Source organism: Pelophylax lessonae (genome assembly GCF_965119305.1).
Source record: "Pelophylax lessonae genome assembly, chromosome: 6".
Taxonomy (NCBI): Eukaryota; Metazoa; Chordata; class Amphibia; order Anura; family Ranidae; genus Pelophylax; species Pelophylax lessonae.
The window spans coordinates 299274239-299290932 of NC_138773.1; the positions used below are offsets into that span (position 1 = coordinate 299274239).

Genomic DNA, 16694 nt, shown 5'->3' on the forward strand with positions numbered 1-16694 from the left:
TGTGCCGGAGTTGGCCTGAAACATCTGGGCCTGGTATGTAGTTAGTGTCTGAATGTTACCATGTGTCTGCAAGTGTGGAGCCAGTGCGGGCACTATAGCAATCTGCTGCTGCGGGCGGAGAAGAGTAACGGTAAGCCCAGAAGATTGAATGTGTTGTGGGAGACTGGGGTCACTCGAGTCCTGTCGGCTTCTGAACCGGGAATCCCTGTGGGCAGAGGAAGAGGAGTACTCAAGATGTTGTTGGGGCTGGGACAAGTAGCACCTGCTTGTACTACTGTGTGCCAAGTAAGGGAGACCCGCACTACAGAAGAAACATGCATGCTGGTAGTGAGGGCCGAGGAGTGGCCACCTGATGCACGGAAGACTGCAGTGGCAGATACCGGCACCATTCCAACAATGGCATAGGGGAGTCGATGGCCTGCGGTGGGAAAGACTGAGTGTGAGCTATGAGGAAGAGTGGGGTCTACTAGCTTTCAACATTGCTGTGGATCCTTGGAGGAGGAGATTGATGTTTGGAAGTCAGAAGAGGAGACAGAGTGGGACCGGGGAACGGATGAATGGAGCAGTTCAGCCAGTCCTAGCATTCCTGATGAGGAGATTCAGGCATTTAGGCATTCAGTGGTGCCTGAACAGTGTGCCAAAAATATGGGGTTCTGCGAGGCCTACGCTACACGGGTCCCAGACCTATCTCCGCCTCTAACCTATGCCCGGGCACAAAACGAGGCCTATGCCTGCCTCATCACAAGAAAGGAGACCCTGTATTCCCCACATGGGAGAGGCAACAGACAAACCCTCCCCAGGTTCTCCAGACTACAACGGCTGATACAGAGAAAGGTGGCCTTGGAATATGGATAAGACTATCCTTAAGCTACTAGGGAGATAATATTGGAGATAGAGGCCAGGAGAGAGGCTTGGTGTGATGAGGCTGTGTGGGATTTTCTATACATCCCAAAACCCCACCGAAACCAGTCTAAGTCCAAGCTGTGGAAGACCTTTCAATCTGTAAAAGCCAATTGGAACTTGGGGCGGGCTATCTACATTCACTGTGTTGAGGTCTGCCTCCCAAATGGATCTGGCCAGGCTTGGTCCATCCGTGTCAGAGACTCTGAAGGGTATAAAAGGGGCTGGTTGGAGCAATAGAGAGTTTACTGGTGAGACCACATCCTGAAATATAGAACAAAGAGGAGGTACCCCCCAATGTGACTTTAACCACTTTACCACCGGAGGATTTTGCTGTCTTACGTCCAGGCCACTTTTTGCGATTCGATACTGTGCGACTTTAACTGACAATTGCGCGGTCATGCAACGCCGTACCCAAACAAAATTTGCGTCCTTTTTTTCCCACAAACAGAGCTTCATTTTGGTGGTATTTGATCACCTCTGCACTTTTAATTTTTTGCGATATTAATAAAAAAATGCGACAATTTTGAAAAAATAACAATATTTTTCTACTTTGACAGTTAAAAAATATCAAATATATTCAATTTTTGTCATATATTTAGGCCAAAATGTATTTAGCTACACGTCTTTGACAAAAAAATTCTCAATGAGCGTATTTTTAACCGCGTTAAGCCCGGAAGATTTTAACCCCTTCCTGACCAAGCCATATTTTGTGATTCGGCACTGCGTTATTTTAACGGACAATTGCGAGGTCGTGCGATGCTGTACCCAAATTAAATTTATGTCCTTTTTTCCCCCACAAATAGAGCTTTCTTTTGGTGTTATTTGATCACCTGTGCGATTTTTACTTTTTGTGCTATATACAAAAAAAGAGCGACAGTTTTGAAAAAATAACATTTTTCACATTTTTTTATATGAAATTCCCCCCCAAAAAAATGTAAAAATCAAAATTTTTTAACTTTTTTTGCCAATTTGTTTTCTGCTACATATTTTTGGTAAAAAAAAATCGCAATTATTTTGATTGGTTTGCGCAAAAGTTATCGCAGCTACTAACTACGGGAAATTTATGTCATTTTTATTATTTATTTTTTTTAACTAGTAATGGCGGCTATCTGCGATTTTTTTTGCGGGACTGCGACATTGCGGCAGACAGATCGGACCCTTGACTGACATTTTTGACACTTTTGGGGGTACCAGTGACATTACTACAGTAATCAGTGCTATAAATATGCACTGTTACTGTAAAAATGTCACTGGCAGGGAAGGGGTTAATTTTTATTGGTGATCAAGGGCTTAATGTATGCCTGGTGCTTACTAACGTGTGTGGGGGGAGGGGACTATGTGACACAGGGACAGATCGCAGGTTCAGTTATGCTGAATCCTACAATCTGACCCTGCCTGTCACTTAGGAGATCCGCCCGCTTTGTTTACACAAGCGGGCGGATCTCCACACTTGATCCTTGACGATCGGGGAAGAGCAGCGGTGATCACCACTGTAACTGAATACAGCACGCGCGCGCCGCCCACAAGGGGAGGAGTCCAGCGACTTAGGTCTACTTCGCTGGACGATAACGAGCCACATTGCTGCAGTAGCAGCAACGTGAGCGGTCGTAAAGTGGTTAAAGGTCTTCAACAGTGGCCCACTGCTGTTAAAGCAATGAAAAAAGTGTATTTGTATAAAAATTATATATTTATTTACAAAAAATGTATCAAAAGAACACACGGAAAATACAATACATAAACATCAAAATTGGGTGGCTAGCCCTAAAATGACAACATGTAAATGACTAGGTACATTGTAGCAGTAAACAAGTAAATCATGTAGTTGTTACACCCAAGACTCTGAAGGGAGGATTGTTCGGATCCCACATACCGACTACTATTGCTGAGGATGCAGGATGTTACCCTTTTTCAGAGTGTGTGTTAAAGCTTGTTTGAAGAAAAAGAGGGTCCGGAGAGCCCGAAGTTGAAGTGGGGAGTTACAGTTCAAGAGTTCAAATTTGTTGCTAGGGCCAAAGCCCTATTCCTAATACCCCTTTCCCTTATATCCTTGCAAAAGGGATTGGGTAATCTGCAAAACTGCCACCGCTGGGTGGTTTCATTAAAAAGGGCCAACCCTCTAACTTTAATGACTCTATGACTTTGCTAAATTTGAGATCCTTTGGACCATCGGGCCAGGATCATTCACCACCTCAGAGTTAAAAAGACACTGTGAAGAAATTTGGGCCATCAGGCCATAGAAGAGGATCTTTTACAGAGAGACGTTTTCTGAAAAGACACTTTGTGAAGATTCTGTCGGGCCAGTGGGCCAGTTGAAGGAACTTTGTGCAGGTTGCTACCTCAGGAGAGCAGGTAGTGGCTTGAAGTCTCTTTGGAGGGGGGTGCCAGAATGTTAGGGGCCCCTGAAGAGACTGATAACCCCCACAAGCCGGACGAGTTTGTTCACACTCCAGCAAACACTTTGTCCCAAAGAAGGCATGCTGCCTCGATGCTACAGGTGGGAAGGACTTTGTGAGCATCAGTCCGATGGACTCTGCATGTTTTCATGAACTTGTGGGCTTGACTGAAATGGAGTAACAGCTGAACGCCGAGTCAAGTATGCCGGAAGTGATATCTACCAGAGTGTGTAACTAGGGACTGTGGGTGAGAAGGTCGCCTCTGAGGAAAGGACAGTCTCACCAGTTCAGGTAGCAATGTTTTGTGATGTGCTTAACCTTTTGTTTTTTTCCTTTGCAGGCTTGCACTGAATATCCGAGTCTGGCTAGGCCCTCTATAGCAGTGTTAATTTTGGCAGCAAATTTCAATTTTGTTTTATTCTTAGTCTTAGGACTAAAATTACATTTTAGTTTTAGTCCCATTTTAGTCTTCTGCAAGTGTTTTAGTTTTAGTCATATTTAGTCGACTAATTCTCCAGTACATTTTAGTCGACTAAAACGTCCTACATTTTAGTCGACTAAAACTAATTTTAGTCATCTAAAATTGAATGGGTGTAGTTAAATTGTAATTTGTAATGCATTATTTAAGCATTTTGCTACGATTTCCAAATTCATTATATACTACTGCTGAAATGTAATGCTGCACAGTGCTAGATAGTGGTCTCAGGTATGAGGGATGGCCTGCAATATGCACAGTGCCATGGATGTCGGTGGTCAGAGAGGAGGCTTGTTGTAATGCTGCACAGTGCTGGATGGTGGTCTCAGATCTGAAGGATGGGCCGGCCTCAGCGGCCTGTAATGCACAGTGCCCTGGATGCCAGTGGTCTGAAGGGAGGCAGTAATGGCTGGCATGCTGTAATTGTAACACACTCACTCAGTGCCAAAGGGTGCTCTGCTCTCTGCTCTGTATGTGGGTGGTCATCTTGTGAGTCTGGACTCCGGAGGCCTGGCTCTATGCACAGTGCTGCAGTGCTCTGGTCTCTTGCAGTCATCACGTCACGGGGCACGCAGTCGCTTGCTTGCTGGGAGCGGAAGTAGGCGGACCTCCTTGAAAACCGGAAGTTGGGTAAACGTCCCTGCCTCACATTCTCGTTTTGTTTTTCGTTCGTTAACGAAAACTGATTTTATTTTCGTCATAGTTTTCGTCAGTTGACGAAAATGTGCTACACTTTTCGTTTAGTTTTCGTCACTGTAAAAATGCAGTTGACGAAAATTTTGACGAAAACGTTTTCGTCGACGAAATTAACACTGCTCTATAGTTTACAATGTAAGTACTGTGTTCAGTTAGTCAGTTAGGATGATATGTTTCACCTGCTTGAACAAATTTTTGTTTGGGGGGGGGGGGGGGGGTGCATTAAGTTGAATGCACCTATTGCGTATAAATGTTCTTTGTAAATACCTGTACCGTGGATATATATATTTTTCTACGTATTTTTTTTAAAAAATCTGATAGTTTTTATTGAAAAAATAAACAGTACAACAAGATGAAGACAAGAGACACATAATGAACAATAGGTCAGCTAACCGGTATCCGCTGGGCCTCTAGAGCCTTAGACAAAGATATGGTCGTCAAGATAAACGATTATAGCAAATACAACTATGACATAGAAAATCAAGGCTCTAAGACCTTGCAATCGGAAATGGTAGTTAGCACATTTCGTCCAACAACCTTCTCAGCCTAAACCCTGTGTCTCCTGTACTTGACCTACTGCACTATCCAAAGTGTCAGCCGTATTTGTCAAGTGTGTATGTCAGATTTTGCAACTTCCAGTGCGAAGTAAGACAAGTCATCTCATCATATACATATAACCGAAAATGCTTAATTTTTGAAATTTTTGTTTTAAACTATGCGCCTTAAAACTAGCGCAGACTAAAACTAAAACTACGTACTACATTGCCTCTGCATGAGCAATCTCCGGTGCCATTGTACTTTAATATTGCGGAATGGATCCTCAATACCTGTCTAGTATAATGAATGGATCTATACTATGTGACCTCGAGAGTTGTGTGTCCCGTAAGTGGAGGAGGTCAGTCCTCCTAGAATTCCAATAGAGACCAGTTGTACTGGAGCCAGACTGAGAACATCCAGCCAAGCGTGCCTTATACGTTCAAATTTCCCAGGGCTTCCTCTATGTTTGTGAGATTCTCTCTAAGAAGAATCCCATTCACTCCCCCAACCCAATCCAAATGTGTGGAAGGGGAAGAGGAGAGCCATTTCCATGCTATAAGTTTCCTAGCTAGAAACAATACCCTTAGGATAGCAAGCTGTGTATGGGGAGGATACGTCTCTTCATCCGAACAACCCAGTAAGCATAAATTAGGATCGAGGGGAAGAGTAATATTCCAAGTGTTATTAACAAAAGATAGTATAATTGTCCCGTATTGTGTACGTTTTGGGCACTTCCATAACATGTGTAGAAGTGTGCCATTATGAATTTTACACCGAGGGCATAACGAGGAGTCTCTCCTCTGCCATTTATGCAACCTATGAGAGGTAGGATCAATTTACCATCTTTCTTGGTTAAGTGAGAGAACCACATCCCCAGGATGTTGATCTAACTCTGATTACCTGCTTGGCAGCTACCTTTTCTTTCAGGAAAGCTGAAATCTGTGCTTGGTTCCAGCATGGCTTAAGGCAGGATCAGTCAGCATCAACACGTATAGTCATCTTCTAGATTGTTAGGACAATTAAAAGAGCCTACTCTTCACAAGACCCTCCTGTTCCAGAGGACTTAAGAGCACATTTAACTAGGGCAGTGCCAGCTCTGTGCGCAGAGCAGTGTGGAGTGTCTCATGAGGCTATTTGCAAGTCAGCAATATGGTCCTCATAGGACACCTTCATTTCACTTTATTAGGTGAAACCTGCTCACAAAAGTAAAATTGGGAAAATGCATACTTACGCTACTGAGCAGTACAAAATTTTTCTTGCACCCTCCCATATGGCGAGTTAGTTCCCATTGTATGCTGCCCTGAAGCGCCAGGAAAACGGAAAATTGTATACTCACCTAACCTTTCCGTAATTTTCCTTTCCTGGTGCCTCTTCATGGCAGCATACAGATTCACACCCAAATGGTGAGAGTTAGAGAATGCTGCGAGCCAGGTCTGTATTTGATTTATAGGTAACCAGTCCTATCAGATTATGGGGGTGGATCCACATCCCATTGTATGCTGCCATGAAGAAAGGAAATTTATGGAAAGGTGAGTATACAATTTTCAGTTTTTAGGGCTTATCCACACTAGCAATCCAGGGGTAGTGAGCCACATCTTTACTGTCCCCAGACCATTCCCACTTTAGCTGCAGGGGCAGTGGCCGGGGGGGGGGTACACATGCCACGACTGTGATGCTTCACTTCACGGGCCATGCCAGACAGTGCCGGGACAGGGACATCCAGCACCCAGGGATACCAAGCTGTGCCCCCCCCTTCACCTAAGGTTAGGGTCAGGGTGCCCCATCCCTGAAATAAACCATTGCGCCCAGGGCAGCTTCCCCTCCTGCCCACCCCTTGTCCCTGACAGCAGGGTCTATACCCTATGTTATTTTTGGTGGGCATAGCACCCGCTAAGAATTAGGTATTCAAATGAATGGGGTCACTCTGTAAGCAATGCAGGGTTCAAATAGTTAAAGCAGATGGTGAGGCGCCAATACATTGCCTCCTCACCGTCTCTCAAATGTTTTTCTGAAGAGTGATATGAATGCAAATCGCTCCTTAGATACCAAAGCAAAGCAAATGTGAATGAGCCCTTAGAACATGTTACATATTTGGGATACATATGGGTACGTTAATTATGTTCTTGCAAAATGTGGAGTTAAAGTATAACTGAAGGCAAAACTTTTCTTTTTAGATAGAGTGAAGAGGGGTTGGAACATCTGTCATGTTTTATTGCTGCCTGTGTCCCCATTAAGGAGATTCACCCACTTTATTTTACATGTTTACCGTTATCACCAAAAGTGAAAATTACTAATCTGTGTTGTCCCCAGAACAGGAATAGAGGAGAAATCTTCCAATAGGGACAATAGTTCTGGTGACAACTGGGGATTCTTTCATTTTGGATGGATTTCCTCTCACTTCCTGTTTTGACTGTGGGATAGAAAGTGAAGGGAAATCTCCCCAATGGGGTGTGCATTCCTTACTTCCTTACACAAATTAAAATAAACTGTTTTTGTTCTACTTTGGCTGCCCAGGGTTCCAGGGGTTAAAAGTACAGAAAATATCCTCTCACATATACTTTGCTAAACGAGAAGCGTCCGAATTGCAAACGTGTGGCTAATTTTCTTGATAAAGTCCCCCTGAGATTGTATCAGGTGATTATAATGAAGGTGAACCCTCCCAATCAGAGATCAGTGTGTTGGGTGATCTCCATATATAAGAAGGAGCTCAGATTGTTGGGCTCACATGTACTGATCACCACCGATCTTTATTTAGTGCTGCACTGAGGCTTTACATTGTATGTATATGGAAGAATCCTTTTATAGTATCAATTCTTCTACTGAAGGATGTAAACTGTAGCTGATGGTTGGTTATCAATGAGTTATTTAGTTTCTGTTATTATACATGGATGTATTCATGTACACTCTTGTATAGTAGGAGTAGGGACTCCAATCCCCCACCCTTCATCAGCTTGCCCTTTATTGGTTAAGTGTGTTCTTTGGGTCCCATCTGCTCTGGCCATGGTTGCATCATGGTTGACTTTTGAGGCCACCCGGCATATTGATTGGGTACAAAACATTGTAGTAGGCTAGGATATTAAAAAAGAATAGCGCACACATGCAAAAGAAATGACTATCAAATATGGTGACAATCCATAAGTAAAAATGGGGATTTAGTCCCACCATATGGCCATATCGTGTTCAACCCCACCACTGCGTCAAACTACCCTCAATTTTTTGCTTGTTTATTATGTATTCGGTCTGACCAGACTTCTGGGTTGAGCACCCCCCACACACACCTGTACTCTATCAGATTCCAGTATCAAGTAGATATAGGAGGAGTCCTTTGTAGTGCATTAGCACATCTATCCCAGCAAGGAGTGTTGTCTCCAAGGGTTAGAGAGGCTGGATTCACCCCTTTTTACGGATAGTGTAGGACCCACTGATAATGGGGTACTTTGACGCAGTGGTGGGCTTGAGCACGATATGGCCATATGGTGGGACTAAATCCCCATTTTTACTTATGTCTCCATATTTGATAGTCATTTCTTTTGCATGTGTGCGCTATTCTTTTTTAATATACAGTACATGTTGCTTGGTCCATAGCTGCACCGGCTTTAGATATACATGTTCAGGGTTTGCTCCCCCAATTTTTTGCTTGTTTAGTAGGCTAGGATACTCTGTTGGAGCTCAGGATATTGACCCAGTCCCCCACCTAATGCCAATAACTTGTAGCAACAAATCAGAATTCTATCTTGTACTGGTCTGGCTCTAGCAAAGTGACTTCTGATTGCGTATGCAAGCAAGAACCAAGCCAACCTGCCTAGGATAAAACGTGTAGCCTGCTAGTGGTAAGCTTCTGAAAATGCTAGTTCCCTGGTGTCTGAAGTCTCTGTACCAGTGACTGAGAACACCCTGCAGATCAGGGAAGTCAAAGAGATCTTCTGATTTTGTATGCTTTTTCCAGATGAGGCACTAAGAGTACAGAAGGGATTGAATTAGTATGATGGCCAGGCAACATGCATTATAAAAGTCAGTAATGGTGGGATCTGTAGCTTTTTCTCTGAAAGCTGGTTTTAACTTTTACTCCTGGCCTAGTGATGGGATGGACCATTGATTTATTGTTAGATTGTTGTCTCTTAGATCTGCCCAACCCATGTTTTAAGGTGAGCGTTTTTGCCCTGGAATGCATATAAGCATAGGAACGCACACACTTTAAAGGGGAAATAAAGTCCCATGCATAGTTTGTACCTCTAGGTAAGCCTATAATAAGGCTTATTTGTAGGTAATGTAAATGTCTCCTAAAGGTGCATATTTACTATAACTATATACGAGATATTTACTATATATGCAGTCGATGATCTCATCGGCGTTCCTCAGAATCCTGTGCCGTGAATGAGGATTCCACTGTGCATGCGTGATGTCATTGCAACTCCAACCAGTCAGAGCCATAGTCTGCAAAGGAAGACAGGTGAAGATAGATGTTGCGTCCAAGCGATGGCTTCGCTTTCAGTTATTAATGTGCTAGTATGCGATGCATACTAGCACATTATGCCTTTACCTTGCAGGTCTGGGATGGAAAAAACACCCAGCAGTTTACAACCGCTTTAAGTCAAGCGCAAAACTTTTTTTAAGCACTGGATATGGGGATTGTGGGGTAAATGGAAGACCTACTCCCAGTTTTAAAAGACCCCTCTTGGCATGATTTTTGTAAGACAGGGACACCTTTGCCATTGCCCAAGCTGTGTGTTCCATATATTAATACACAAATGACTTTCTGTAACACACCTTTCATGGACATATGCTAAAAGTTTTTAAGGAATGAAAGTGTTATGAGCTGAAAGATCACTACAGCTGGGGGGGGGGGGGGGGGGGGATGGATTCTCCTAATAAGACCATAGAACAATCAGTGATTAAAATAAATACATATAAATTAGCTTTACATTCACTCTGCAGCTCTTGCTTGATACTTTTGTAGAACTACAACTGGCATTGGTGGTGGAAGATTTCCTCTGCCAAATGCTGTGATGGGTCTGAACAAGGAATGTATGGCTGTATAATGGCCAGCAGTTGTCCCTGACTGGGTGCTCCCTCTGAGGAAATGTGTAATATCCCTACTTGGGCCACCAACCTATCGTACTGTAATGGCCTGGGGGGTATATGCCTCTCTCCTTCCTTTCCAGCTGTTGTGCGTTACACGTTCGAGAATATTATTCTGAAGAAAGTATACCGAGTTCTTTTTAATTGATTTTCTTTTTACAGCATATACCATAACGAGTTCTTTTAATTGATTTTCTTTTTAACAGCATATACCAATCATAGTGAATACATACTAGAATAGAGAATATATAGGTATATATATTCACAAGACCTGTATTCACAATAAATGGTTAGATTTGGGGTGACCCAAAAATATAATTTCACATAAAATAAAAACTTAACCATAACTGCGAATGGGGTATTTTTGGCTCAGTAATATAAAAAGAAAGCAGGATTATGTTTTCCCAGGAGTGGTAAAAACCATAGATCAAATGTTCTAAATATCAGACAAAATGTGTTTGCGAATTGCATAGCTAATAGCTAGTCACTCCGCTGCAGTTGGAGTGAGAATAGGCCATGCAAAACGGGAGACTAAAATCTACTATGGTTAATAGAACAGGGAATGTAATCTATTTACCCTGAGCATAAGATTTAAAGCTTATAAGGAAACGACAATCAAATAATCGACAATGTATAATTACCACTTCAAAATTGCTGCTGGCTCAAAATGGTCGTTACCAGAGTCCTAAGATCGCTGCCTTTCCCAAAATGGTGGCTGGTTAGGGAGGAGTTTGTGTCTGGCCTCCTTCAGAGTTTCAAGCGTCACACAAGGGTGGAGTAGGTATGAGTGTGGATGGATGGATGTCTGTGTATGTGTTGATGTGTGTTCATATCTCTCGTCTGGGTTCCTTTTTTATTTTGTATGGAACAAAAGGGCTGTAAAAATTACAATAAGCCGAACCCAGAAGGAGGAACTTCCTTCCCATTGGTTTGGTTAACCTAACCATTAACTGGTTGGGTCATTAGGTAACACCTCCACTAGTCACCATGTATGTTGGATATTAAAAATATGTGATAATAATTTTCTTCATTTAGTAATAATAGAAATTGAGAATCTGTCACGATTCCCATGGTCCAGGCATGGCCATCTTATATCTCCTAACTTAAATGTGAGTGTGTATATGTGTAAAATATATGTATGTGATTTCCTGATTTTAAATTGATACATATTATCCTGGAATGATAATTAACACAGGTCATGTATTCAAGCAAACGGTTATCTACTAGACTAGAGTCATTATGCTAGTAAACTATATAACCATAACATGTTTTTGAGGAATTACAGTATGAAGTCTAAGTGAACATCAACTATTAATCATCTGATACAATATAGCTTCCATGGGGGATTGTTTTTATGATCATAATTTCTACCTCCCCCCCTCTTGGCGTAGGTAAACCTCGGTTCACATTTATGCGATGCGGGAAGGCTGCGAATCCGCAGTCTGTTCCCGTATCGCACACGCACCCCCGGCAGTTCACACTGCCATATGTGATACGCTGGGGGTGTCAATGTAATGTTAACGACACCCCCAGTTTGATCGCATATCGCAGTGCGATTGTGCAGTTCGCACAGGATCGGATCGCACAAGTGTGAACCGCTGTGTAATCCGATCCTGATACGGCTGCCAAAAAGGGTCCCTGTGCGTGTTTGCTGCGGGTGCTGTGCGAATTTAGCCATACAAACTGTATGGCTAAACTCCCACCGCACAGCCGATCGCATGTAATGTCGGAGCAGTGCGCTCCGACATTACATGCGAACCCCGCACACGCACAAGTGTGAACTGGGGCTGAATGAATGAAATGTTCTTTTTCGAATAGAATAAAGAATAATTATCGCTCAACTCCTTCAATGCAATGAACCCCTTTTACTATGTAGAACCAAAGGAATGGGTATATGTAAATAATAATACCAATGCATAAAGGTGGGACAATCCAAGATAAATAAATCTTCTCTGCGTGAATGTACAAATGAATCCAAGATGATAAATAAATAAAATAATAAAAAATTAAGATGATCAAAGGTATCTAAAAGCACAGAATATTAAAAAGGAGCAAGAATCTGGGAGTTGATCACAATACAAATGTTGGTGTAAAAAAAATATTGACATAAATCTCAACGTGATGAGTCACAAAAGATCAATAATTGAGTTTTAAAGATATTTTTCAAGGGACTGTATGGACATTGATGCACTTTATACAGCACTGTAGCACTTTCTTTATTTCTAATCACCTATTTATTCACAGATATATGTGCCTTGCATTTTAGGAATTAATCACCATTGTTGAATATATTTTGGATTTCATCACTTTATCATTTTAATATTGAAAGTAGGAATATTGCTATATTTTTGACAAGATATTATTTTATCACTAGTCACCTTCAATTATTGATTTTTTGTGACTCATCACGTTGAGATTTATGTCAATATTTTTTACACCAACATTTGTATTGTGATCAACTCCCAGATTCTTGCTCCTTTTTAATATTCTGTGCTTTTAGATACCTTTTGATCATCTTAATTTTTTATTATTTTATTTATTTATCATCTTGGATTCATTTGTACATTCACGCAGAGAAGATTTATTTATCTTGGATTGTCCCACCTTTATGCATTGGTATTACTATTTACATATACCCATTCCTTTGGTTCTACATAGTAAAAGTGGTTCATTGCATTGAAGGAGTTGAGCGCTAATTATTCTTTATTCTATTAACTGTTGAGATACGTGGTGATACTATTTAATTGGCTGCTCTTTCCTGTGGTGTTCCACGACTGTTGGGATTTTGTTGTTTGTTCTCTGGCACGTCGTATACCCTATTTTAGCGCATAAGTTTACCTTACATAGAATGTTCTTTTTCACTGTCCTTTCGTTATTTATCTTTCTATAGTTGAAACAATGGTTTATTTGCTAGGTAACTGATGACATAGGTGTTCTCCTGAAACTGGTCTTGTATCTGCCATTGTGTGGAAAACACTTCATGGCCAAAACACAATGTTTATGAACTCCCCCTGATACCTCTTCTCATGACCAGAGGATATAGGTGTTTATCTTAAGGAAGTGTCAACATTGGCTTCAGCCCCCGTTCACACTCGGGCGACCTGTGAGGCGACCTGGTCGCCTCACAGGTCGCCGCAGGTCACCTCCCATAGGGAAGCTGCGGACCCGTTCTGATAGGAGCGACACAAGTCGCTCCGACTCAGAAAAAGGGTCCGGAGCTTCTTTGGGGCGACCAGGAGGCGACCGCCATAGACTTCAATGTTATGAAGTCCGTGGCGGCCGCTCCGAGGTCGCGGCGTGCTGCTCGCACCGCGACCTCGGAGGTCGCGGTGCGAAGTAGCGTCGCCCCAGTGTGAACGGGGGTTAACAGGTTCAACAAACAAAATAATGTATCCTTGAAAACCAAGAGATTCTGACTGAACTGGTGGTGAGGTCATGTAATGCCTATGAAAGGTCATAATTCCTGACATGTAATATGAAAAATATGTCTATTTCGTGTCGTAATATGAAAAATATGTTTATTTTGTTTCATAGGCCTGACACAGCCCAGTCCTCCTCTGTAATAAAATTTATATTCAAAACGAGGTAGAGCCTCTGTAAATTCTATATAGCTTAACTGGTTAATGGGCGCATCTTTTGTTTCATGTTTTCTTCCTCCAGCATCTCAGCTATGATTGTCCCCATGAGCAAAAGCAAAGCAAATTTTTGTGGCGTGGACAAGTATTACTATATCGTCAGACCAGACCTGAATTGTTACATGAGATCAACAAACTTTAATCATGGAGAAGATCTGGAGATCTTCAGCTTGCACCCATCCTGCAGGAATGGAGACCATTACTTGGCCTATGAGGATGAACACTTCTACATCATCAAGTCAGACCATTACCGTCGAGTTACAAACATGAACAAAGATGAAAGTGCAATTGTTTATTCCCTCCACCCCAACTTTCAAGGGGGCAGTCATTTTTGTTCGGCTTTTGGATACTTCTATATAATTTTTCAGGACCGAGGGGTCTATCGTCAAACAAAGAACATGAACAAAGATGAAGAGGCTGAAGAATTCACACTACCTCCGGAATGCAGAAATGGGCTTTATTATTTTGGTGTGAAAGATTACTACGATTTTGTGAATCCAGAGGACCAGTGGGGAGCAGGGGCGGCTGGTGTATACAGGGCGCAGGGGCGCCGCCCCCCCCCATCCATGCGTCCGGCCCCATAATCTGCATGCAGTGTGCCGGATGCATGGAGTGCAATGGTGGTTTTTTTTTTTTTTCAATCCCCTGATTAGAGCCAGAGGCTCTAATAGGGCGATGGAAAGGGTGGTCCGGGGCGCAGAGCAGTGCGCCTAGAGCCCACCCATTGTGTGACAATAGCAAATGAAAATTCAATATTTTCACACCGATCCTCCTCCTGGCCAATCAGGAAACCGGTCTAATACCGGCTTCCTGATTGGCCGCATGGCAAACCCCATGCCATTGGCCGAGGAGGAGGCGGTAGTGGGAGGACCAGAGAAGATGCGCCGCCGGAGTGAGAAGAAGCCGTCCACCGAAGCCGTCGCCGGAGTGAGAAGAAGCCGCCCGCCAGAGTGAGAAGAAGCCGTTAAAGCCGGAGTGAGAAGAAGCCACCCGCCGGGAGTACAGGACTGAAGACAACAGAAGCCGTCGCTGCCCCCGGGCTGCTCCAGGTAAGTGCACTGGTCTCGGGGGGGGGGGGGGGGGGGTGGCACACTGCACTGAAAGCACGCTGAACTCTGCATTGATGGGGGCACGGCACAGCACAATGTTCATTGCATTGAAGGGGGCACGCACGCTGAACTCTGCATTGAAGGGGGCACAGCACAATGTTCATTGCATTGAAGGGGGCATGCACGCTGAACTCTGCATTGAAGGGGGCATGCATGTTGAACTCTGCATTGATGGGGGCATGGCAATATGTTGATTGCATTGAAGGGGGCACGCACGCTGATCTCTGCATTGAAGGGGGCATGCACGCTGATCTCTGCATTGAAGGGGGCATGGACGCCGGTCTCTGCATTGAAGGGGGCATGTACGCTCGTCCCTGAATTGAAGGGGGCATGTACGCTGGTCTCTGCATTGAAAGGGGGCATGTACACTGGTCTCTGCATTGAAAGGGGGCATGTACGCTGGTCTCTGCATTGAAAGGGGGCATGTACGCTGGTCTCTGCATTGAAAGGGGGCATGTACGCTGGTCTCTGCATTGAAAGGGGGCATGTACGCTGGTCACTGCATTGAAAGGGGGCATGTACGCTGGTCACTGCATTGAAAGGGGGCATGTTCGCTGGTCACTACATTGAAAGGGGGCATGTACGCTGGTCTCTGCATTGAAAGGGGGCATATACCATCTTCTGTACCATGACCTGTGACATGCCTCTACCATCACCTGTGCCATGACCTGTGCCATGCCTATACCATCTCCTGTACCATGACCTGTGCCATGCCTATACCATGACCTGTGCCATGCCCTTACCATGACCTGTGCCATGTCTATACCATCTCCTGTACCATCACCTGTGCCATGCCTATACCAGTGCCATGCCTGTACCATGACCTCAAAGTCACGCAAGTTTTTACCGCGTTTTTTGCCGCGAAGCAATACCTATTACATTTTTCTTATGGCGCCCCGCACCCCCCCCCAAAAAAAAATTTTGGGCACCAGATGCCACTGGTGGGGAGGGATTAAGTACACAAGATGTACCAACTTCAAAAAAATGAGGGCGTTGAAACCTTCTCGTTCCATCCCAGCACCTACGGCTTTCTGCCCCTCTTTTGGTGAGTGGGTGTGCATCAAGACCATTGACAATAACTCCCAGACCCCCCTTGAATGGAAGAATCAGTTTGCTAAGAAGGTTGGCTATGAGAAGGAGACTATGTCCAGTATAGAGCACAACTGGAAAGTGCCAGCAAGTGTCTCAGCTGAGACGGGAGGCTTGGGTGCTTTGATTGCAAAGGTCCAGTTTTCCCTTTCAGTTGAATATGTTGGATCCAGTACAAACACAGAGAAGGAGAACTGGAATGAGGCCACTGAAGTTGAAGAGACAATAACCCTCACTGTGATGCCCCAACAAAGACTACATCTATGTCTACCAGATGGGTTTTGGAAAAGAGCCTATGCTATATTGCCGGGATATGAGAATTCTTGACAACCCTACTCCACCTACTGATATTCCCCTGCCCCGTGCAAGGAATTTAGTTCTGGATTTCCAGTGTTAATGTGGCTTCAGTCACTCCTACTGGTGCTATACCATTAAAGTGAACCTGCTGAGCATACTGAGCAATGTATTGCTTTCACAGGACACATTGGGCAGCTTGTTCTTTCCCTGTAATCAATGCTCTGCTGCCATACCAGTTGTTTTTTTTTTTGAACTTGTACATCCTGACTATCTAACGAGTGAATCTGTGAAAGCTGTGGAACATTCCTGGTTTTGGTGTTTGCTCACCTGGACATCAAGCACTTTTACTGTGGGGAGGCATGGGGGCAAATGTTCCAGCTACCCACAGCTGCATATACTAGTAGCCCTAGTAACAGGAGATCAGGGGTGGCAAGTGCAATCTACTTCTATGACCATGGCATTGGTCATACAGTGCAAAGTA

General features: G+C 43.7%; 1 protein-coding gene across 1 annotated transcript; it reads left to right on the forward strand.

Annotated features, from left to right (window-relative positions):
- Positions 1-60: 60 nt before the first annotated feature.
- LOC309558745 (uncharacterized protein) lies at positions 61-16243 on the forward strand (the record flags this gene model as incomplete). The annotated part of the gene is made up of 4 exons (XM_082261792.1): positions 61-130; positions 6455-6533; positions 13744-14246; positions 15846-16243. 4 exons carry the CDS (start codon positions 61-63, stop codon positions 16241-16243), a joined length of 1050 nt encoding a protein of 349 aa, XP_082117918.1.
- Positions 16244-16694: the final 451 nt, after the last annotated feature.